General features: G+C 37.4%; 1 protein-coding gene across 1 annotated transcript; it reads left to right on the top strand.

Moving 5' to 3' along the window:
- Nucleotides 1-808: 808 nt before the first annotated feature.
- On the top strand, nt 809-25,488 carry LOC311427546 (long-chain fatty acid transport protein 6-like). The gene is made up of 11 exons (XM_084504981.1): nt 809-847; nt 4,678-5,156; nt 6,481-6,693; nt 7,514-7,672; nt 8,979-9,103; nt 13,361-13,555; nt 14,980-15,070; nt 16,667-16,865; nt 20,230-20,327; nt 22,146-22,276; nt 25,304-25,488. The coding sequence occupies exons 2-11, from the start codon at nt 4,679-4,681 to the stop codon at nt 25,478-25,480; spliced, it is 1,866 nt and encodes a 621-aa protein (XP_084361107.1). The 5' UTR covers nt 809-847; nt 4,678; the 3' UTR covers nt 25,481-25,488.

Here is a 25,488-nt window from a genome sequence, read left to right as displayed (position 1 = left end):
CAGATGGGAGCCTCCGTTCCCTTCAATAGGGAGTGCCCTATAACCATAACTTTTTTCTTCCCAGTGCTGGTCTTAATGCTATTCTTGATGTGAGGAGATTGTTGATCTAACCTTGGTGAAGGAGGTAGTTTTAGCATCTCATGCACTGATTCCTCTCTTTCCATTTCATTATGTCCCTTGTCTACCTTCTTCAGATCCTCTTACCTATTACATAAAGATAGCTGGGGGTGCAAGGAAAGGATCTTCTTGTGGCTCCAAGCTGACTGACTTCCACTTCTCCCTGTCCATCCCTCTCCATTTCCATCCCAGTGCTGAACAGGTGTGAGATCAGTCTTGGTGTTGGCTGTGCTAGGCTGGCACCTGTGCACCAGAGAGTGCAGAGCACAGGTCCTTTGATCTATCACCTTCTCAGACTCTGGGTTGCTCCTCCTGAAGCTTGGCCACAGGGCAGAGCAGTACTTCCCCCTGCAGGCACACCTGCCGCAGACCTGCTGTCTGTCAATCTCCATCTCAGAGACTTGCAGCAGTCAGGTCCTGCAGCCTGTCTGGGCCACCATGGGGCTGCCTCAGTGTCCCCTCTGGAAGCCCCCAGGGGGCCAGGATGGCAGCCTTCCAATGGTTGGGGATGGGCAGGAAGCAGAGCCCAGTTCAGTGGCACCGGGCACCTGGCCAGCCTTGGTCACTGCTAGCGAGGGCTGCCCACAGTACACATAGCTGTACTGCCTACCCTGCCTGCCCTGCCTGCCTGCCAGTCACTTCCCTACAGGACAGCGAGCTGAGAGGCTAAAGAAATAAAGAACGAGAGACCTGAGGTGTCTGGGAGGAGAACTATAAAATCAAAGAGGTGGTAAGAAAATATTTGTTCATTACTGATCCTTCACATGCTGGGTGGTTGTAAACTTAGCTAAATTCTGGTGTTTGCATTTCTTTTATAGGTTACTTACTATTTACATGAAACAATGCTCACAGCATGCTTCTGAAGTCAGATCAGACTCATTCCTTTATTTGCTTGCATTACACTTTTCTGAGGTTGGCTTTTTGTCCCTTTGCCTCGTTCAGATAAACATCTTAATTTATTCTTACTAATAAAACAATCCAATGAGCTTCTAAACTGAACTTTTGTTGCCTATTGATTGCATTGCTTTTAGCAAGGTAACATGTTGTTTTACTGAGAAAGCAGACCAATTACTTGGAAAAAGAGAGTATTTGTATTCTAAGTGATTGGTTGGATTCCCTGTATTTGGAAACCTTTCCATTTGTTGTTTGTCATGGTCAGTGTGGTTGTCTAGATACTGAAAAACTGTTAATTGTATTCTTCAACACCATTGACTACTTTCTCTGTATTTTCTGTTTTCCTTCAAGCTCAATATGTTATGACATAATTAAGATCTCAATTTTCATTAAAAAAGAAGTGTTTTAAACCCTTGTGACTACAGTGGAAAAGTTTAAAATAAACAAACAGGAATAAAGCAGAGAGAGTAAGTAAACAAAACTCTGTATTGCTACAATTTATTAGTCTAAAACACACACACATGCACAAAGAAGTAATAAGAGTTTGGTGACCAATTTTCTTGAATTTAGTACCAATTTAATTTGCAGCAAAGCGTTGATTAAAATAGTCTAATAATAATAATAATAATAATAATAATAGTAATAATAATAATAATAATAATGAGACTTCGTAGTAACTGTTCAAAACAGTATTTCTACCAGATACCTCAGATACCTAAGATATCTTAGAGAACAAGGACACAAAGTTTACATTAGGGCTAACACACAAAACTGTTCTTGTTCCCCTCGGTTTGGAACAAAGCTGCCATTAGAACATTTCTGGATTGTTTGTTTTTATTTATTTATTTATTTTTCCAGCTCTTTGACTGTTCCCTGTGCTGGTGCTTTGTTTGTTTGTTTGTTTTCCCCTCTGCAGTGTGTCCCCTGCCTGTAAGAGCTACTCTGTATGTGGTCATTGTTCTGTGCACATGTAGTAGCTGTGTCTAGTTGTCGTTGTGTCTTGTAGTGGCAGGTCTGTTGTTTTGTTATCCCTTTTTATAAGAGAGGACTGAAGACTGGTTGGAGACTAAGAACAGCCAAAAAGCAGTTTTTGTTAAAGTAACTTTTTTTTTTTTTTTTTGATATAAAATTATTTTAGTCATATAAATGAGGACTAGAAATAACAAATCACCTATTAATTAGTACAAGGCTGAAGGAATTATTTGGGTATTTCAAGCTAATGTTTAAGTGCTTTTTCCCAGATTTCACAGAAAATATCTGAGAGCATGCAAAATTCTGTTGTTTGAAACTTGGAAAAAAAGAATGCAAAGCAGAGATGAAAAAGTCAAGCATATATCTCTTAGTTTGACAAAGGACCTTGACAAATAATAAAACAAAGAACAAACAAACAAAAATACCAAATACATTTCATACTTTACCTTCTTTTATACATTTGTAGTCAATGAATGTAACATTTTTAAGCTGCTTTTTTATCCCATACAATGTTGCATATACTTTGCATATACTTTGTAATACATACAAGATCCTGCTTGATGCTAAAAAATCTACAGGGTACTAAATTCTACAAGGTAGTAAATTCCACAAAGTAGTAAATTATGTAGGGTAGTGTGACTATTGTAAAAAAGTGTAAACAAGCTTGATGAACATATCAAAAGTAGAGCTAGTTTGTAAAAAAAAATAATAAAAAAATCTGAACTGCAAAATAGTTTAGAAAAGCCTCACAGACTGCTCGTGTGTTCCTTAATTACATGTATCATGTAAAGATTTGTTGTTATCCTGCAAACTTTAAAAACATGACTTGTCAATGTTACATATTTTAAAAATGTAAGGATTTTGCATGATTGTTAAAAGCCTTCAGTTCCTCTAAGGTTGATTGAAAATATGGCAATGGTTACCTGAAATACGTTAATAACAATAATGCCATAAGTGTTTTTTCAATTCTTAGCATATGTTTGTGTAACAACGGTCATGGTTTTGTTTGAGATTTCTGGGTACTACTTTAAATAATGAATACAATATACACAGATATTGTGATATACACAATTAATACACAGGTATTAATCATCATTTGCTGCAAATGCCAGAAAACTCTGAGGTAAAATTTGACTATTTAAGAAGATGCAGGTTCACAGTATATTACTTGAAATTTGTGCATGTTCATTAGACTATTCAAACCTATTGTCTGTGAACTACATGATGGTCTCAAACTCCACTAAAAAACACCTGATATAACAACAAATATTTGGTGCATCTTACAGATATAGGATACAGAATCACAGAATCACAGAATTTCTAGGTTGGAGGAGACCTCAAGATCATCGAGTCCAACCTCTGACCTAACACTAACAGTCCCCACTAAACCATATCCCTAAGCTCTACATCTAAACGTCTTTTGAAGACTTCCAGGGATGGTGACTCCACCACTTCCCTGGGCAGCCTGTTCCAATGCCTAACAACCCTTTCAGTAAAGAAGTTCTGCCTAACATCTAACCTAAAACTCCCCTGGCTCAACTTAAGCCCATTCCCCCTAGTCCTGTCACCAGGCACGTGGGAGAACAGATCAACCCCCACCTCTCTACAGCCTCCTTTAAGGTATCTGTAGAGAGTGATAAGGTCGCCCCTGAGCCTCCTCTTCTCCAGGCTGAACAAGCCCAGTTCCCTCAGCCGCTCCTCATAGGACTTGTTCTCCAGATAATAAATTTAATAAATGTTCTCCAAAAATTAAATAAATAAATTATTAATAAATTTAATAAAATAATAAATTTAATAAATTTAATTAAATTTAAATTTAATAAATTTAATAATTTAATAAATTTAATAAATAAATTTAATACATTAATAAATTTAATAAATGTTCTCCACATAATAAATTTAGATAATATGAATGTGATACTGCAAGATTTAACTTTTTGATTATTACTTTTTTAGGATTTTCTGTGGTATAATAAATACTGTAGACAAAATTTTGTCTCCAGATTAAGAAAAATTGTGTCAATATTTTTCCCTGTTTTTATCTATTCATTTATTTATTTATTTTTGGTATGTTCTTTAGATATTTTAAATACTTTTAAATTTCCATCTGGTATTTAATTGTCAATGTCTTTTTTGTTGTACTGTCACCCTGGCCACATTATAAAAAATGTGTTGTTCCTTTTTTTTCCACTCTGAATGAACTATTTCATTCTTTTTCAGTTTAGAATGTCTTTCTAAACTGTACAATCTCCCCTTTCCTTTCCTTTCCTTTCCTTTCCTTTCCTTTCCTTTCCTTTCCTTTCCTTTCCTTTCCTTTCCTTTCCTTTCCTTTCCTTTCCTTTCCTTTCCTTTCCTTTCCTTTCCTTTCCTTTCCTTTCCTTTCCTTTCCTTTCCTTTCCTTTCCTTTCCTTTCCTTTCCTTTCCTTTCCTTTCCTTTCCTTTCCTTTCCTTTCCTTTCCTTTCCTTTCCTTTCCTTTCCTTTCCTTTCCTTTCCTTTCCTTTCCTTCTCGCCCCCTCCCCCCCTTTTTTTTATCAAACTCCAATTTAGTATTTTAAAGAGTTGTCAAATTATTTGATTGGACTGTAATTACTTTATTATCTTGCAGTGTCTGTCTTCCTAAAACTCCTTATCAGTTATATTAATGCATTGTATTTTATATCTCTAGCATACCTAACCTATTATTTTCACCCCAGCATGGCATGCACGTGGCTTTCAACAGTTACTGGAGGAATACTGGTACTGTTTGTCTCTCTGAAGATTTTTTTTCCATACTTCTGGGAGGATCTGGTCTTCTTCTTGAAGCGGAAGAGGTTAAAATCAATGATAAAGAAACGGGCAAAAAATGGAATTCTCTCCATAATTGATCTTTTCATACATAGAGTGGGAAAGATACCCCACAAGCCATTCCTCATCTATGAAGGGAATGTGCATACCTACGAGGATGTGGACAGGAGGAGTAACAGGGTAGCGCAGGTTTTCTTACAACATGGGGCTTTGAAAAATGGTGATACCGTGGCCCTGCTGATGTGTAATGGACCTGACTTCATTCATGTGTGGTTTGGACTGGCAAAACTGGGCTGTGTGGTGGCTTTCCTCAACTTCAATGTCCGCTCCAGATCTCTCCTGCATTGTTGTAATACTTGTGCAGCAAAAGCAGTGGTGATAGGAGAAGGTAAGTCTTGCATTGTATTTGGTTTACTACTTTCTACTGTGTTTGGCTATCAGAAATAGATAATCAGAACAGTTCAAAGCTGAAAGCACTTCATATACAGAACAATATAGAAGCAGAATCATAGAATACAATAATTTGGAAGGAACTGCAGTCCCTTCTCCTGGCTATAGAGAGGACCTTCCAAAGATAGGCAATAGGTCTGAGAGCACTGTCCAAATGCTTCCTGAACTCCATCAGACTTGGTGCTGTGGCCACTTCCCTGGGGAGCCTGTCCCAGTGTCCAACCACCTTCTTGGTGAAGAACCTTTCCCTAACACCCAGCCTGGCCCTCCCCTGCCCAAGCTCCATGCTGTTCCCTCGGGTTCTGTTGCTGTCCTCAGAGAGCAGAGTTCAGCGCCTGCCCCTCTGCTCAGCTCCATAAGAACTCGTGTATATATATATACATATATTTTGGCTAAAAAGGAGGGGAAAGATAAAGGCCTGTTTGAATTTCAAATGTATAAACACCAAAGTATTTGGAATTAATTAGTATAATAAAAGGCTTAAAACTGAAACTCCAAGTACTGGACAATGTAACAGCATGAACAATTACTCATGAACAAGTGAACAGCTGGGAGATATACTTCAGCAGCATTTCCTTTCTATTTCTCTTTATTAGCTTACATAGATGCAAGTATACTGACTACAGGAAGGCTCACCTTTTCTTTATAATCAAAATCCATATATACAAATGTATTGTCACTTTAGAACTGCTTCAAAGAAGTGGCCCAGTAGTGGTCCAGAGGTTGCATTGCTTAAAGCAAACAATTTAGCATAAATTTAATTTTGGCCCTTTAACTGGCATATTATGTAATCCTGGGCAGTTTATTTAACATTTCCACTCCTCTTTTCCCAGCTTGAATACAAGTTGGCAATACTTCTGTAATTTACATATGTGAACCTGTGAGGGCCTTATATATTATATATAAAGCATATATTATGCTTTAAAAGCTTTAAGATATGCAAATGTTGTGGCATACTGACTAAATTAAATCCTGTTATTTTAATACTATAAAGATCAGTTATTTTTTTTTCCATTACAACTAAAGCCACATCAGAAGTATAGAGAAATTAAGTATAAGTATCTTCATTGTTTTTATATTATTAGTTTTAATTAAACACCATGATCATTTTTTTCCCTGCCTGATAGGTTGAGTTGTCCTGTGACTGATGTGGTGGCTGGGTAGACAATTCCAGTGCAGACAATCAGGGATGTACTTGCAATTATTTTAATAACAGTGTTTTTTGTTTGTTTGTTTGTTTTTGTTTGTTTTTAACTTGACAGATTGTTTGGGATCAATAGAGACTGAGTTTATTTTTCATCTCTTGGAAAACAATATTACTGTCTGGCTAATGAGCACCAGTTCTCCTTTCCATCGTGTTGGCACTATACTAGACAAGCTAGATAAAGTCCCTGATCACCCTGTTTCGTCTCACCTTAGAGCTGCCAATAATGGAAAATGCACAGCCATGTATATCTTCACATCGGGAAGTACAGGTGAGAATGTGTACAACAATGTAAAATTGCAGCTCCAAAACTTCATTTGGTATAAACTTAGCAGAAAGACATGCACACAAGAAGCACTTGAAGAACTTGAATTTTGCAGTCAAGATATGGAGGAATCTGTTTAGTTAAAACTGAATCTGTTTAGTTAAAAATAAATTTGTTTAGTCCATTTTTACTTTGCCATAACAATGACATAATTCCAGTTAGTGCATTTTCATATAGATGTTCCATGCCTGAACTTTATTTCTTAAAAGTAAGGGCAGTAAAGTCAGTCTCTAACAGCTGCTGTCAGTTCATAGTAACAGAAATTCACAAGTCCAGACTAGAAAGAAATACAGCCAGCACAAGTGCTTAGGCTTTGGGAGAAAACTTTTCCTCTGTGACTGACCTGAGAAGTGAAGTTTCACTTTCCATCACTAGAAAGGAAAGAAGAATGCTTCCTCTAGTCAAGACAAAGAAGTTCATAATAAAAGTTACTCTTACTGCAAATAGAAGCTGAGGACACAAGGCACAAGGCCTCTTCAGAACCTTTTCATTTCTTTCTTTGTGTTGAGGGAACACTGTGTACACAGTCTCCACTGGTCTGTGACAGGTACGGACTTTCCTCCCCAGGTCAAGAAGAGAACGGGATCAAATAGTCTTGGAGAAGCTGAGAGGCTAAGGAGATATGAGGTGAAAACTGAAAGACAGGACAGACAAAGACTAAGAAGAAAAAACAACTCTCCCAGTATATTACAAACATAATCTTATGTTTGCAGCAAAATTATTAATGCAAGCACTATATAATTATTTGCTCTTCTTACTTTGGCAGGTTTCCCAAAAGCTGCTATCATCACTCATCTAAGAGCCCTATCTGCCTGCTTAGCATTTATTCAGTGTGGAGCAACTTCTCAGGATATTATGTATCTCACTCTTCCTTTGTACCACATCAGTGCTTCTCTTCTTGGCATTGGTGGATGCATTGAATTAGGTAATATTGACTTTCAAGTGAAGTTTCATTAACTTAAGAATGCTGTAACATCTTATCATTTGGTGAATAACTCCATTTGGTGAGTAACTCCAACATTATGTGTGCCAATAGACTTTTGTTACCTTCTCATTTTTATCACCTTCCTCAGTGGGAAAACAATATCTATTTGTAGTTTTGAAGCCTGGAGCAGACACCATCTGTTACATAGATACAACATAACATGACTTGAATTGTGTATATTGCTGAAATGACTCCATGTGTTTTGTAAGTTTAACCTGAAATTACATTGTATCCTAACACCAAAAGCCTGAAAAGTCTGAATCTCCACTTTTGATTATGATAATGGACTTCTTGGAGTTTTATGTACAGGGCTAGCAATCAATTTTTTTTGGATGTGGCCTCCTTTCTTGTCCTCAGAGTCTTGCCCTTTTTTTTTTTTAATTTTATTTATTTATTATTTTTTATTTTATTTATGAATTTATTTATTTATTTATTGCTATGGTAATTATACATCTGAGCTGTTTTAAAGCCATTTCAGTGCTTTACTTCTTCAGGAACAGCACGGACAGGTGTGCTGGGTTTGCTGGGTTGCAGCAACAGATAACAGACATCTGCTGCCTAACAGAAACATGAAGGGGGTGGGAGAAGTAGTGTATGAAAAGGTTTGAGGCTTTGATTTGTCTTGGGGGAGAAAAAGTAGAATAGCAGCTTTCTTAGATGGGCCATTCAGACTGGGACTCTGATGGGTCTGTGTTTTGAATAACAAGGCAGGCTTTGAGATGAGTGAGGCTGAAGAGCTCTGAGAGCTTCATGTCTTGCAAGAGAGTACCTGGTACCTCGGTCAAGGAGGAATTGGGGAGCTAAGAACAAGTGGACTAGAAGGGATTTGTTACTTGAAAGGCACTGGGAAACTTTATGTTGGTCAAATAGGACTCAGGCAGAAACACATTTTGGAAAGGAAAGAGACAAGGAAATTGGAAATTCCTAGCTGACAACACTTCGAAAAAACTATGGAAAAGGAACAGGCTGGGAGACATGAGAACTCTAGGAAGGGATATTTTTGGAATGGAAAGCATTAAGCAACTTTAGAGCTGCAAAAATAAATTGAGGATGATGACATGAAACACAAAAGGGGAGCAAGACAAAAATAATGAAGTCTCTAAGATAATTTCCCTGCCCACACAAATACAAAAGACTGCAAGCTACCTTCTCTCCCATTGCAAGCTCTCTCTTTTCAGGCTTACACCAGTAACCATCTTGATATAAACAAAATGGTTGAAATTTCTTATCTTTTTTCATCACCTAGGTGCAACTTGTGTTTTGAAGAAGAAATTTTCTGCAAGCCAGTTTTGGAATGACTGTAGAAAATACAATGTGACAATGTTTTTGTACATTGGGGAGCTCTGTCGCTATCTTTGTAACCAGCCCAGGGTAAATTCTCCTTTACAAGTAAATCTGTATTTTCTAAGTGTTATAGATCTGTTCATTTCTCAATGTTATAATATTCTTAATGTTTGAAAGTGGATTCAAATTTTGGATCTTGTGTTGCTTGTAGTTCTACAATAGCACTGAAGTATGTATAAGCACATTTACTGGAGTTTTGCAGGTTATGCATGTGGAGTTATGGAGTTATGTCTGGCAGGATGGGACAGTTATTCCTACAAACTATCATTAATTCTTCTGTAAAGCCAAGTTTGTTGATTTTTCATCTGAGTGATAGGCAAGTGGCAGGTCAGTAAGTAAAGGTATAAGCAGGAGATGCTTTATCAGACTTGGTGATCAAAAGAGTGTGAACCAGATCAAATCATTAACCACTTGCACTGCTTTGTTCCAAACTAATTACTTATTAAGAGAAGGCTACTCTACCCAGTATAATAATTCAGCTGATAATTCTTTTTTTGCATGGCTTTGGATGTGATGACTTTATTTTATTTTATTTTATTTTATTTTATTTTATTTTATTTTATTTTATTTTATTTTATTTTATTTTATTTTATTTTATTTTATTTTGTTTTGTTTTGTTTTGTTTTGTTTTGTTTTGTTTTGTTTTGTTTTGTTTTGTTTTGTTTTGTTTATTTTTTTTTTCCTGGTGAGTTGCTCCAAATGCATCTTTTGCTCCATAGCTCTGAATATGATTATAGAATCATCCTTGTAAAAGGCATATGGTTATTAGTGTGGTGCAAAATCTTGTTTGCCCCTGCAACAATAGTCTGAATGGCATGGAGCTAAATCATGATTAGACTTAGGACAAAAGTACCATGTCACTGAGCAGAGCAGCAGCAGAAAAGCAAGCATGTAAGCCTGAAAATATTATGTTGCAATGCTTGTTTGTAGGTGATGGTGAAAAGTGACTAAGATTGGTTAATTTTCTTAATTTTATACTTGGGAGTTACAAAGTTACTGAAGGGAGGTGACAAAGATTCCTACCTACCACAGAAAACATCACGTACAAGCACAAAGTTAAAAAATGCTCTCCAACTTCATTTCCCAGAGATTGGCACAAGAACTAGCAATGAAGCAACATCTGAGAGAATTCATGTGCTGATTTGAACAGAAAATTATTATTGTGTGGTCTGGATGTAGGAGAGAGGTCAAAAACAAAAAAGCATTGGAGGGAACAAGCTAGAAAAGCTGCTGGCCAGACCTCAAGTCTGTACAAACAATATGTCAGTAGTCCATGGATCAAACAACAAAGGAATAATTAACTAGACAAAACTAGTTGTGTAAAGGTCTCTCCTGCATGAAAAGGCAGGAAGAACTTCCTTCACTTGGCACAATAACAAGAACGTAACAGAGAGGATATTTATGTTTAACTCACAACTGGTAAAAAGAGGGAAAAACTGAACAGTGGTCCAGCTGTTAAGGAAGTTCAGGATGTCAACAGAAATCAGAGTAGATACAGAGACCTGTTAAGATCAGTTATCTTACCAATGTGTACTACCTATAAACTATTGTGTACCACACAGATTCTTCCACAGTGAAAGAAATCTGCTTAAGCCAATAAGTCAAGCAGATATGTTTCACCTAAACTCTTTGTGCTGTGGCATGCCAGACCAAAGCAGTCTTGGTGTTGCCCAGGATTAGGGCTACCTAATGGACCCTGCAACTAGAACCCAACTCTGACTGGAATATCAGCAACCAGCTGATCCAGCATCCATGTACCTATGATAAAAAACACATTTTAAACATGGTACCCCGAACCAGGCAACAAACAAAACAGACTATGTGCCAAGGAGTGTTTTTAAAAAGAACTATAAAACTTCAAATATATATTAAAATTTGAAATAATGTGAAGATGAAACCACCATAATAGTTCCTCTTAGCCTTATAATCTCTGAACATGCTAAAATTTACTTCGTCTTAGAATCAGACAAGCCAGCTATGTGAAAGCCAAACCAAACCAAACCAAACCAAAAACAAACAAACAAACAAACAAACAAACAAAAAACAGATAACCAAACAACAACAACAAAACAGCATTATTTTCCTCTGAAGATGAGGTGTTAAAGAATATACAATGTTAGATATAAAGTAATTCTCCCAACCAGCCCACCAACTTGTTCATAACAGAGTTTGATCACATCATGTGCCATGCTGTCCTTTCAGTTTTACCTTCACAATGACAAAAGAAAGCAGAGCTACTTAAACAGAAGCAGGGAAGTTTCCACTCCTGTCTTAACAAGTGGAGTCTAGTCTGCACTACTGCTGATCATATCATGACAAAATACATATTATTTGTCTATCAGACATGCAGTGCTGGATCAAATTAAATCATCAGTTAACCCAGAGTTCACAAAACAATTTTATCCCAGTATTAGGTGAAAACATTAAAACACTCAGAGTCATTTAAAATATTTCAGCATAATTCTAGTTAGACTAAACTTCTTCAAAACTTTCCATTTTAAAATCAACTCTGTTATTTAGAAATCAATTTTATTATTACAATTTTATAAGTTTCAAATCACACTAAAAATTGAAAAAAAAAAAAATTATTATTTGGCTTGAGGAAACCATTGTTTTTGACCTGAAATAAGTTGGTCTTTTTACTTTTTGTTGCTGTCCAGTCATGGCAGTAGATTAATCATTCAATCCTACCTATATATCCACAAAAAGTGAGGACTTTTTCATAGGCAGATACTTGACTACAGGTTCATATATAGATAGCTGAGCAGTCTGGCCCAATGCAGGAAACATCTGAATATTGCACAATAATGACATAACTGACATGTAACCATGACACGTTAAGAATTACTTTTGACTCCAAGTTTGATTACCAGCTTTTCTGAATTTGATCTTAAGATTAAAACTGCACATTATATGAGGTCAGTTAAGGAGATTTAAGTCATGATGCTACTTTTCCATGTTCCTTAGGTAACATGACAGACTTGTTAAATTTAATACCAAGTAATACAATAGATTCATAGAATGGCTTGGGTTGGAAGGGACCTTGAAGGTCATCTAACTCCAACCCCCCTGCCATAGGTAGTGATAGCACCCATTAGATCAGGTTGGCCAAGAGCCCACTCAGCCTGGCCTTGAATACCTCCAGGGATTGGACATCCACAACTGCTGTGGGCAACCTGTTCCAGTTCCTCACTACCTTCACAAAGAGTTTCCTCTTAATGTCTAATCTAAATCTATCCTCTTTTAGTTTAAGACCATTCCCCCTTGTCCTATCATTATTTAGCCAAGTAAAGAGTCCTTCTCCATCGTTTTTATTAGCCCCCTTTAAGTATTGAAAGGCCACAATGAAGTTTCCTTGGAGCCTTCTCTTCTCCAGGCTGAACATTCCCAGCTCTCTCAGTCTGTCTTCACAGGAAAGATGATCTAGCCCTCTGATCATCTTTGTGGCCCTCCTCTGGACTCACTCTAACAGGTCTACATCTTTCTTATGCTGGGTGCCCCAAACCTAGATGCAGTACTCCAAGTGGGGCCTCACTAGCAGAGTACAGTGGGGTAGTCACCTACCTTGACCTGTTGGTCATGCCACTTTTGATGCAGCCCAGGACAGAATTAGTCTTCTGGGCTGCAAGTGCACACTGCTGTCTTATGTTGAGCCTTTCATGTGTAGGATCAACCATAATGTGTAATAGTTTTTTTCTAAGATAGTATGTTACTTATGCAGTTGTTTCAAAAAAGAATTTCCATGTGATCCAATGCGATATTGAGCATATTTAAAAAAATAATAATACTTTTTTTTCAAGATAAAATGAATCTTTTAAACTTTGTAGTATGCACTTCAGTTACTGAATTTCACAGAAGCACAGAATAGATGAGGTTGGAAGGGACTTCTGGAGGTCACCTGGTCAAAACCCCCTGTTCAAGTAGGGAAATCATGTAAGGTTGTCCAGTATGATGTCCAGATGACTTTTTCAGATTTCCAGGGAGGGAATCTCCACAAGCTGTTTGGGCAACATGTTCCAGTGCTCAGTCACACAAGCACTGTATTTCTAAGTGAAAAAAACAAAGGCAAACTATGAAATTAAAGTTCTTGCCTTATGAGAGTCCTTCAACCTCAGGCAAACTAATCCTGATGTTTTTCTGTTCTATTTTTACAAAACTAATATCTTCCTTTGAAGTCTTTTAGTCAAAGTGGTATTTTTCATCTTCTATAGAAAATTTTAGATCTCTAGAGGTATTTAAAGTCCCTTTTCTCAGCTGCAGAATATTCTTTTTTGCTGTTCACAGAAAGAAGGGGACAGAGTTCACAAAGTACGCATTGCTCTAGGAAATGGTATAAGACCTGCTATCTGGAAAGAATTCCTGATGAGGTTTGGCCCAATTAAAATATTTGAATTCTATGGATCCACAGAAGGAAATGTTGGTTTCTTTAACTACACAAATAAGATAGGAGCTGTGGGACGTGCTGGCATCTTCTCAAAGGTAAGGTAAATGTACACAAGTCAACCAATCAACCAATTAGTCAGCCAAGAAAAAAAAAAAAAAAAAAAAAAAAAAAGAAAGAGCAGGTCAAAGGCAGAAAAAGGCATTTGTGAAAATGGAAATCTTATTTTTACTCCCTTACTTTATTCTGTTCTCTGTACATATATTGTAACCCTGTAATAAATACACACAAAAAAAAAAGTCCAGCAAAGCTGCCAATTTTTCCCCCAGAATTAAAAAAAGCAAAACAAAACAGACTATATAGAAGTACATGTCCATAGGAATGATTAAAAGCAACGTTCACTGGAGTTTGTCATCCTCAAAGACCACACATATTTAGTAATGAGTCAGAAATAATTTTGATTTGACTTTTGGTATAAATCAGGAGATATATGTTCTAGAGCAAACCCACACAAATTTAATGACTGCTTTTTCAGTCATTAAAAGCAGCATCACACTTTCTTCTCTGAAGTAAGTTAAGTAAGCAAACAAACAAACAAAAAATAAACAAACAAACAAAAGCTTAGCAACTAGAAAATAAAAATATCAAACTACCTGAAATATAAATTTATATACATGACTACTGTTGAAACTCTGACTGGAGATACACATCTTTCCCTCATAAAAATACCATGACAGTCTCAAATGCTTTTCTTACTTGTTCAGACTTTTTGTGAATCATGAATATTATACTACAATAAAATACTGTTCAAATGATACTAGAGATTCAGATCACTTAACATCAAAAAGAAATTAATGATTTCCAAATGATTTCTGCTTTTAATCTGAGGTGCTGACAATGTCTTCCCATGACCATAATACTAACTCTGCAATGCTTTTGATCTTTTAGCAATCTTAACTGTGTGGACAGGGGACAAAAGCAGGAAAGTCTAAATCAAACCATAGACCTGTAAGTTTCCACTTTGATCTGGCTAAAATAATTTTTGAGATGCCTGTAAATTTAATTTGGATTTTTGTCAAAAAATCTTCTTTATTTTCATTTCAGTAATGTTAAATTCTTACTTAGAAGTTGATGGTAGGTTTGAAGCAAAATCAACAATCTGATCAAAAGTACTACGTTGTTTTAATTTATATAATTTTTTTTAATCAGACTATACTCTAAAATAATGGATTTTTATCATCGAAGTAGACAAATATCTCATCTGTGAGGGAATATTTCTTGCCATGATATTAACATTTTCTGATAACAGCTTGTCAGAATACTCTCAGTATATTTCAGTGTATTTCAGGCTGCTCCGAATCTCTCAAATGTAATTGGGTACTATCCATTAATTTTTATCTGTTTAATTACATTTTTATCTGACCAAGAATAAAGTAAGACAGTGAGGTTTTTAAGCATGTATATGTTTAAAATTTATTATTATTATTATTATTATTATTATTGTTGTTGTTATTATATTTAGTTCCTACATTCTTTTGAGTTGTTGAAATATGATATCTCAAAAGAAGAACTTATGAAGGACAAGCATGGAAGGTGTAAGAAAGCACGAATAGGTAAGGAGAATTAGTTATATATTAATTATCAGATAACTCAATTTAGATGGTGGATTTTGGGGCCAGGGATTAATTCTCTGTTCTTTGTGCAAAAGATTCTTGATCTATACTTTGAACTTGAAAACAAAACAGGCAAAAATGTATTATAAGCAGATCCAAATAGGGACCCATAGATAATGTTTTATTTTTACTTTTTTTTTTTCACTTCTTTTCAGATCTTTCTCTTCTCTTCTCTTCTCTTCTCTTCTCTTCTCTTCTCTTCTCTTCTCTTCTCTTCTCTTCTCTTCTCTTCTCTTCTCTTCTCTTCTCTTCTCTTCTCTTCTCTTCTCTTCTCTTCTCTTCTCTTCTCTTCTCTTCTCTTCTCTTCTCTTCTCTTCTCTTCTCTTCTCTTCTCTTCTCTTCTCTTCTCTTCTCTTTTTTTCTTTCTTTTTTTTTTTTTTTTTTTTTTTTTTCCCCTTTAAAACAGCTTATGCCCTTAGGATAGGTACATTAAAAACTGGCCAAAAAATCTTGGTTTCCTAGAGGAATTAATAAATTGTACCAGTTTCACTACACAACTAGAAAAACCGTTCCATGAATGTTATAGGTAACTCTGAAGCCTACTTGATGTCAAGTGAGACAGTAACGTCAGTAAATTCCCAAAATGGAGTATGGAATCATCTTGCAAAAGTGCCTGGGGCACAGGGCAACTTTTTTTCCAATTCAACCTTTTTAGCTTGTGTGTGTGTGTTTTCTTTTTCTGTTGTCACACATTATGCACCCTATTTGCAATGATTTAAGTTCTTCTTTTGAATTGTCACGAGCTTTTGCTTTCATTTCACTTTTGACATCTAGCATTCAAGCCAATATTGAGAACTAAATATGAGGCTATGAGGCAGCTATACAGCTCTGAAGAAAACTATTTGTTTGAAAGCATCTCCATAAATCTGTTGAAGGAAAAACAATAAAAATCTATAGAAGCTGGAAATGTGTTTTAAACAGAGAAGCAGACTGGGAAGTAAGCCAGTACCCATCATAGATATAGAACAATAAAAATGCATTAAAAAGGATATTCCAAGCCAATCCCAGTAAAGCAATGTGATCTTTGCCCTTGGTATAAATGGGACTTACACAGCAGCAAGGATTGTTGCCCGGTAGGGAAATGTTGCAGACTTTAAGAATTCTGTGATGCCTAGGCACACCATCAAATGTCCCACCATGGTTTACGATATGTGTTTTCCACAATAGCACACTGCAGAGAGCTCTAGCAACCATATCCACTGGAAAAAGATAAAGCACAAGAAAGTCAAGCACTGTCATTTGCCCACATCAGTACTATTTGACTACCAGCATTATTTTCAAATGACAGAATAGTTTTCCTTTCCTTGGGCACTGTACACCACAAAGCTCTTCCTAAGAGCTAGATTTGCACAGAGGGAACCCATATTATGTACCCTCTTCCACTCACCTGTTTCTGCTGTTCAGGAAATAGTTATGGAAATGTAAAAATGAGTAGAGCAGGTGTGGCTTTCAAAAAGATTTTTAATACAACACTTTATGCTCTAAATAGCCCACAGTTAATATGTTTTTTTTCTGTCACCCTTTCATGGCCTGCAGGTGAACCTGGTCTTCTGGTTACTCAAGTTACTCAGGAAGCCCCATTTTCTGGATATGTTGGAAACAATGAGGCCTCTGAGAAGAAACTCCTACGTAACGTGTTTGTGAAAGGAGATGTATATTTTAATACAGGAGATCTCCTAGTGATGGATGATAATGGCTTCCTCTATTTCACTGACCGAGTGGGAGACACATTCAGGTGTGGTATAGAGTTAACAGTAAATCCAGTGAGCTTGAAAGAAATCTCATATATGCAGAACCAGATGACACAGATCACACTTTAACCCAATTAACTTTGTTTTAACGGAAACCTTAAGTATCTCATCCAAAATTCACCAAAGTTCACACCCAATCTGTAGAATTTTTAAAATTTGAGCCAAATGGCACTTCCTTTTCCTCTAAGGTTGAGGTTTCAGAAGAGAAGGCTCTAAATCAGAAAAGGTTTTATCTGTCTGCATTCTTCAGCCAAGAATAACAAAAGTCAACAACAAAAGTAGGGCTCCATCACATATAGCCATGTATAGAAAAATCTTGTTAGCTAAAATACACAGACATAATAAATAAAAATAAATAAAAATAAATAAAATACAGACAGGCCAAAGCTCATCTGGAGCTCAATCTGGCTACTGCCGTTAAAGATAACAAAAAATGTTTTTATAAATACATCAACACAAAAAGGACTAAGGAGAATCTCCATCCTTTACTGGATGAGGGGGGAAACTTAGTTACAAGAGATGAGGAAAGGGTGGAGGTGCTTAATGCCTTCTTCGCCTCAGTCTTTAGCGGCAATACCGGTTGTTCTCTGGATACTCAGTACCCTGAGCTGGAGGAAGGGGATGGGGAGCAGGATGTGGCCCTCACTATCCATGAAGAACTGGTTGGTGACCTGCTATGGCACCTGGATGTGCACAAGTCAATGGGGCTGGATGGGATCCACCCAAGGGTACTGAGAGAACTGGCAGAGGAGCTGGCCAAGCTGCTTTCCATCATTTATCAGCAGTCCTGGCTATCGGGGGAGGTCCCAGTTGACTGGCAGCTAGCAAACATGACGCCCATCTACAAGAAGGCCCAGAGGACTGACCCGGGAAACTACAGGCCTGTCAGTTTGACCTCAGTACCAGGGAAGCTCATGGAGCAGATTCTCTTGAGAGTCATCATGCAGCACTTGTAGAGCAAGCAGGCGATCAGGCCCAGTTAGCATGGGTTTATGAAAGACAGGTCTTGCTTGACGAACCTGATCTCCTTCTATGACAAAGTGACACGCTGGGTGGACGAGGGAAAGGCTGTGGATGTGGTCTACCTTGACTTCAGCAAGGCTTTTGACACCGTCTCCCACAGCATTCTCCTCAAGAAACTGGCTGCTCTTGGCTTGGACTGGCGCACGCTTCGTTGGGTTGGAAACTGGCTGGATAGCCAGTCCCAAAGAGTCGTGGTAAATGGAGTCAAGTCCAGTTGGAGGCCAGTCACTAGTGGCGTTCCCCAGGGCTCGGTGCTGGGGCCGGTTCTCTTTAATATCTTCATCGATGATCTGGATGAGGGCATTGAGTGCACCCTCAGTAAGTTTGTAGATGACACCAAGTTAGGTGTGTGTGTCGATCTGCTTGAAGGTAGGGAGGCTCTGCAGGAGGATCTGGATAGGCTGGACCGATGGGCTGAGGTCAACTGCATGAAGTTCAACAAGGCTAAGTGCCGGATCCTGCACCTGGGGCGCAATAACCCCAAGCAGAGCTACAGGCTGGGAGATGAGTGGTTGGAGAGCTGCCAGGCAGAGAAGGACCTGGGAGTGATGGTGGATAGTCGGCTGAATATGAGCCAGCAGTGTGCTCAGGTGGCCAAGAAGGCCAACAGCATCCTGCCTTACATAAGAAATAGTGTGGCCAGCAGGGCTAGGGAAAGGATTGTCCCCCTGTACTCAGCTCTGGTGAGGCCGCACCTCGAGTACTGTGTTTTGGGCCCCTCGCTACAAGAAGGACATCGAGGTGCTTGAGCGGGTCCAGAGAAGGGCGACGAAGCTGGTGAGGGGCCTGGAGAACAAGTCCTATGAGGAGCGGCTGAGGGAGCTGGGCTTGTTCAGCCTGGAGAAAAGGAGGCTCAGGGGCGACCTTATCACTCTCTACAGATACCTTAAAGGAGGCTGTAGAGAGGTGGGGGTTGATCTGTTCTCCCACGTGCCTGGTGACAGGACAAGGGGGAATGGGCTTAAGTTGCGCCAGGGGAGTTTTAGATTGAATCTTAGGAAGAACTTCTTTACTGAAAGGGTTGTTAGACTTTACTGAAAGGGTTGTTAGACATTGGAACAGGCTGCCCAGGGAAGTGGTGGAGTCACCATCCCTGGAGGTCTTTAAAAGACGTTTAGATATAGAGCTTAGGGATATGGTTTAGTGGGGACTGTTAGTGTTAGGTCAGAGGTTGGTGTCGTGGTTCCGCTCGAGTGGGCAGCTGAGCTCCACCACAGCCACTCTCTCACTCCCCCTCCTCAAAGAGGAATGGGGAGAAAATATGTGAAAAGGGCTCAAGGGTTGAGATAAGGACGAGAAAATCACACAATAATTATTTTAACAGTCAAAACAGACTCAGCATAAGAAGATAGTAAGATTTATTGCTCATTACTAACAAGCTAGAGAAGTGAGAAAAAAAGGAAAGAAACCAAAAGCACCTTCCCCCCCATCCACCCTCTTCCACCTCCTCCCCCCGAGCGGCGCAGGGGAACGGGGGAATGGGGGTTATGGTCAGTCTACAGCACTTCTTCTCTGCCGCTCCTTCTCGGTCACTCCCATCCCCTGTGCTGTGGGGTCCCACCCACGGGATACAGTCCTTGATGAACTGATCCGGCGTGGGCTTCCCACAGGCAGCAGCTCTCCCAGAACTGCTCCAGATATGGGTCCGTACCACGGGGTCCATCCCTCAGGAGAAAACTGCTCCAACCTGGCTCCCCTATGGGCAGCAGCTCCTGCCAGGTCACCTGCTCCTGCGTGGTCTCCTCTCCACAGGCTACAGGTCCGGCCCGGAATCTGCTCCGGCAGGGGTGTTCCACAGGTGGCAGCCTCCATTGGTGCAGGGCCACCTGCTCCACCGTGGTCTCCTCCACGGGCTGCAGCGTGGAACCCTGCTCCACCGTGGTACTCCATGGGCTGCAGGGGGACATCCTGCTTCACCATGGTCCTCACCACAGGCCACAGGGGACTTCTGCTCTGGCACCTCTCTCCCTCCTTCTTCACTGACCTTGGCACCTGCAAGGCTATTCCTCACTCCCTTCACTCTCCCAGCTGCTGTGTGGCGCAGCGTTTTTTTCCTGTCTTAAATATGCTCTCACAGAGGCGCAAAACAACATCGCTTATTGGCTCAGCTCTGGAAAACAATGGGGCCCTTCCCAAACATGGGGCAGCTTCTAGATCTTTCTCACAGAAACCACCCCTATGGCCCCCTGCTACCAAAACCTTGCCACGTAAACCCACTACAGTTGGACTCGATGATCTTGAGGTCTCTTCCAACCTAGAAATTCTGTGATTCTGTGATTCTGTGATTCTGTAAAATCTATCTTATTTTAAAAATATTTTCAACAGGTGGAAAGGAGAAAATGTTGCCACTGTAGAAGTTGCTGAAATTATCACTATGATGGACTTCATTCAAGAAGCTAATGTTTACGGTGTAAATGTTAAAAGTAAGACACTACTTTTAATTTGAGAATAACAAAATGAAAATAGTAATTTTATACTCAGTCCTTTCTTTGCATACAACAGAATGCAAACTTATATGTGAGGAAATCAGTCATATCAACTCAACAATTCAAGCATCCCTATAGTGCTTTGAAATTTGAGTAAAAGTAAAATGCTGTATTTAGTAAAATGACAGGCTGAAAGTTTGTAGTGAATAGCAGAAACTTTGAGATTATTTAATATAGATATAACAATTACAAAATTATAAACCACAAACTACGACTTCTCTTAGACTATATCCTTTCATCTGAAAAATGCTAAAACAGGGAGCATATTAAAAGATAGCATCTGAAAACACTTGTCACTATCCTGTAAGTAGAAGGTTCGTATTTTTTTCATAAATGGAATATTCCCAATGGCTTATGGTGCTTCATAAGATGTGCAATACCATGTGGAAAATCTGTGGGTAACTAAGTGACAAGATGACATAGAAAAGCTCAGAATATGCATCATAAGAATGAACAGTTTAAAGAAGGCAAACTTTATTATGGAGTTGAATAGCTGTTCTGTGCTTCCTTTGGTAGAAGACAAACAAAGTATAATGGTAAAAGAAACTGCACTATGCACGTAAAGAAGAAGCGATCAGGATACCAGCTACTATTTAACATTAAGAGAAAGGAAACTCAATGGATTCAAAGAAAAAGAGGATGTATGAAAAGTAAACAGAAAACAGGCCATAATCTGAATGGTTGTTCAGCAGGTGGCTACCAAATGCCAGCATTCTGATTTATGAGAGATGGCATTATTCATCTGGACACAAATAAAATTGTAATGTAACTTAGAAAGTGTATTTCTTTTTAATCTACAGTGGACAAACTATAGATGACACAAGGTGACAAGGATTCCTGAAAGACTACTGCTGTCTCAGGAGAGTGACTAGCATACACTGTCAAATCAAAACCTCAAGAGCTTAAGCATTTATTCTGAGTTTCGGTATTAACAAAGTCTTTCATATTTCTGAATCAACATGAGTCTCACAAATGACCAAAAGAGACTTTAAAAAACATGTTAATTGAGCAACTGCCAATTAATTTTCAAGAAAAGGGAACATCCATACTTATACATCCAATGCCTTGGCCAAATCATAAAGATGGTATTTCATTCTGGTCAGATTTGACCTTGACAGCTCATTTCTTCTAATTTAAATGTTTTCTCCATTTTGAATTATTATTTTTGTTTGAGTTAAGAGAAAGCAGTAACTATATTTGTCACGTACTTGTTAACAGGCTTGTGTTTCTGTTTTCACATGGGACATGATTTGCTCTTTGCAGTTCATTAAGACCTATTTCTGTTATTTGTCTCTAATCTGTCCATATAGTCATCACCATATAGTTCTGTAACCACTAGATTTGATATAAAAAACAAGCATAGTCTTATACATTTCTACTTTTTGCACTAGTCTTTTTGGAACTTCTTTCATCTTTTTATTGAACTAGTGGTTACTCAATTTGTCAGGCATCTATGTTACCAACATTAAAAATGAGCAAGATAGGAAGAACACCTAGCACCCAGCTCCCAGCCATATAGACGTACCAATAAAAAATAGATTGGTGACATTTTTTATTTGAGTGAAACTCTGAAAGTAACAGTTAGTCTTACACAATAAAATATCTTGTAACTTATACAGAATGATGTCTGAGAGATTAGGGCAGATATTTCAAAGTATCAAGATCTTTTTCAGATCAGTACTAAATCCCCACAAAAGTCATACAAGACTCACACATACTCATATTTGTCATAATATTTATTTATTTTTACTTTAGACTGTGAAGGAAGAATAGGGATGGCAGCTGTTGTGCTTAAACCCGACCAAGCCTTTGATGGAGACAGACTTTATAAGCATCTTGTGGACTTTCTTCCAAGTTATGCCCGCCCACGCTTTGTGAGAATCATGGTAAGACTGCCATTTCCTACTTGTATTTATCTTTGGTCTGACATAAAAATTGTTCTCTACAGTCATGGAAAGTAGAAAGTGATTTACAAACACTTTCAAGAAATGAAACACAAAAGGTCTGACATGCAGAAAACATTAAGCCAAATGAAGCAAATATTTGATGACTTAAAAGTATATGTTGCTTTAAAGATCCGTTTGTACTTACAAATCTTAGATGTAGTTCATAACTTGGCAAAGTTGGATTTTGCTTCAAAACTCTTCAGCTAGTGTGTTCTTCTAGCTAATGGAAGACAAAGAAGACACACATGGCTGTTGTCTGTAGACAATATGTGTCTACATATTTTCATATACAGAAAATATGTGTCTACATATTTTCATAATACATTTTCGGATGGCATGATCCATTCAAAACTTTTTTCCTAGTATTTGTTCTTGAAGTGATTATTACCCACTGTTACTGACACAGCAGCAAAGAAACATCTATGACTTCACAACTGACAGCAAGATAAATACTTTACAGTGAAGATCTCAAAATCAGAGAACTAGAATGCACCCATATGCTCTGTGGTATAAAAGCAGAGATGGAATAAAATTCTCTTACAAGTGCAATTTAAAAGTGCAGCCCTTACGTTCTCCCCACAATACAATCTTCTGCAACAGGAGAGAGCATGAACTACAAAAAGCAGGTAGGGGCCCTGCATCACATCACAAAGTTTATAGCAGAAAGTTTTCTGCTGTTATGGTATGTTGAGAAGCACATTAACAGTTTTGTCTCTCCATCAATATAGATAGATTTTCTGAAAGGCATAAATTGGATTGAGAACAGGATGGAATTGTAATGGAGTGAGTCTGGATAGGAAGAGGAGGTGGAGAATGTATACATTTAGAAAGAATTATAATGAAGAGTTTAAAAGTTTGAGGAAAGCTATTTTTTCACCAATGGAGGTTACTGTACTAGTAAACACAACTTCAAAGGCAGTAAGTGTAGACTGTAAGGTAGTAAGTGGTGCCTCAGAGCACCAATGCTCTCCTCTGGGGAAAAATTTTGGAACAGACATGTCTTTATAGTTCTGTTAAACACAGAATACCTATCAGGAGCTCTAGTGTCTACATATGTGGAACCATTTAAGCCTGTTTGCATTTTATGCATTCTTTGACTAAAGCTTTGTTTAGCTAACTGAAGGGATCTTACTACCAAAATCATCTCTGACACCACTAGTAAAAAGATATACACTACTGGTACTAATCTATGAATATTTCACTATCTGCAAAACCTTATTAAAGGAAATAAAGCCAATTTCATAATAAAATCTAAATAATCAAAAACATGTTACTGTAAAAAAGGAAAAAAAAAAACAAAACACATTCTAGTGGAGGATATGATAAAAGCTAAAAAAGTGAACATTTTCTGATTGTAAATGGTCAGAAAATGAAGTCTTCTGGGAAAAAAAAAATAAAAAAAATTTGAAGAGTTCATCCTAATCAAGAATTGCAAACAAAAACATGAAATTCTTACTCAAAAACGGACTTCATATAATCTTGAAATCTTTTCACCTGTTCATTAGTAGGCTCTATATAATGCAACTTGCAAACATGGTCAATTGATTTTGTGAAAAAGAGTTTTTCACAAAATTTTCATTAATTTTTCACAAAATTTGATTTTGTGAAAATGGAAGTTGTTCTTCTCAACTTCTTTGACTTGACCCTAAAAGAAAAGGAGAGGACTATAAAAGAAATGCATTACAGGGACAATGAAACAGGATGTTCTAAGGCTCTGAGGTACTCCTTTTTTCAGCCAACTGTTGTTTATTTTAATTTTGTATTAAAAAAAAAAAAAAGGCATTAGGAAGAGGTTTCTGAGAGCATCCAGGGATTAATTTCAGTACTACATTTTTGGTCAGGTTTTGTTGTTGTTTTTCCCCAAACTGTATTCCTGTGTGAAAAAAATCTGACTTTATTAAAATAACATCAGAGGATAATTTCAAAATAAAATCTCAACAATCTGTATTCATAATGCATATTTAAAATATTTAAGTTAATATTTAACCTGTCTTTATCAAACTTTTAATATTAATCATTGAAACTTTTTAATAATTACTGGAAAAAAATCCTGTTGTCTATTCAATTTGAAGCAAACTCATTTGATAATGATTGAATATTACTGCCATGTGGCAGCTATTCAGTTCTTGTGTGAAATGACTTGGTGATCTAAGTATGGTTCCTATCATAAGTGCTGCCAAAAAAAAGTGAATGAACTTGCAAACATATTAGCAGTCTTAGCTCAGAAGCCAAAGACAAAATGATCTGAGAATTATGGATATGGAATAGCAGGGGGAAGTGGAAATCAGTTATATTCTAAATCAAGAGAATAAAAATAAATATAAACTGAAAAGTTGCCTATTATTTCAACATGAGGAGTAAAAGAAAATTTAGGCTACATTGAAAATAATGTACAATAACAATGCTTGAGATCAGGTGTCTCATACTTTTGAAGAGAGATTATTTTATACACCACTTCTGCTCTCATACGCTAACTATTGTGTGCAACCAACTTGTTCATGAATTGGCAATTGTGTAACTTTTTTACAGCAACTGTTTACACATAACAATAACACAGGAAGGCATTTAACATATTTGTATTTAATTTCTTAAATGAAGTTTAGCGTCTGGAAATCAGAGGAGAACCAGTACCATAAAATCAGTTAGCACTCTGCAGACCACCAACACGTGTTTCATAAACTACAGATTTTGTGATCAGCTGCCCTAATGAAAGTTAAAGAATGCTTATTTTGAAGCAGAGCTTGAATGTTGCTTTCATAGAAAGTTGAATACAAAATAAAAGGAGCATTTAGATTTAGATTATATTGCATCTGTTAACCACATCACTCCTTCTAAATGAAGCCATTCTATAGAAAAATTCTTTGATCCATTTTAATCAGTAATTGCATCACTTTTTTCATTGATACAGGCTGAAATGAAATATTGCACTTTACGTGAATTCTTTCTTTTTTTTTTTTTTTTTTTTAGGATGCTATGCAAATTACACCAACTTTCAAGCATCAGAAAATGCATTTGGTGGATGAAGGATTTAATCCAGAAATTATATCTGAACCTTTGTATTTCTTGCATGAACCTTCATGTTCCTATGTTCCTTTGACAAGAGAGATATACAAAAATGTGGCTTCTGGTGAAATATGTTTGTAAAGTATACA

Source organism: Aythya ferina (genome assembly GCF_964211825.1).
Source record: "Aythya ferina genome assembly, chromosome: Z".
Lineage (NCBI taxonomy): Eukaryota > Metazoa > Chordata > Aves > Anseriformes > Anatidae > Aythya > Aythya ferina.
Note: the sequence above shows the minus strand (reverse complement) of the source record. Positions and strands in the feature narration are given on the sequence as shown.

Coding starts and splice junctions, on each gene's coding strand:
- LOC311427546 (XM_084504981.1), top strand. CDS start 4,679: ATGGCATGCACGTGGCTTTCAACAGTTACTGGAGGAATACTGGTACTG. Junction 6,694..7,513: donor CTTCACATCGGGAAGTACAG/GTGAGAATGTGT, acceptor TTACTTTGGCAG/GTTTCCCAAAAGCTGCTATC. Junction 22,277..25,303: donor CACGCTTTGTGAGAATCATG/GTAAGACTGCCA, acceptor TTTTTTTTTTAG/GATGCTATGCAAATTACACC.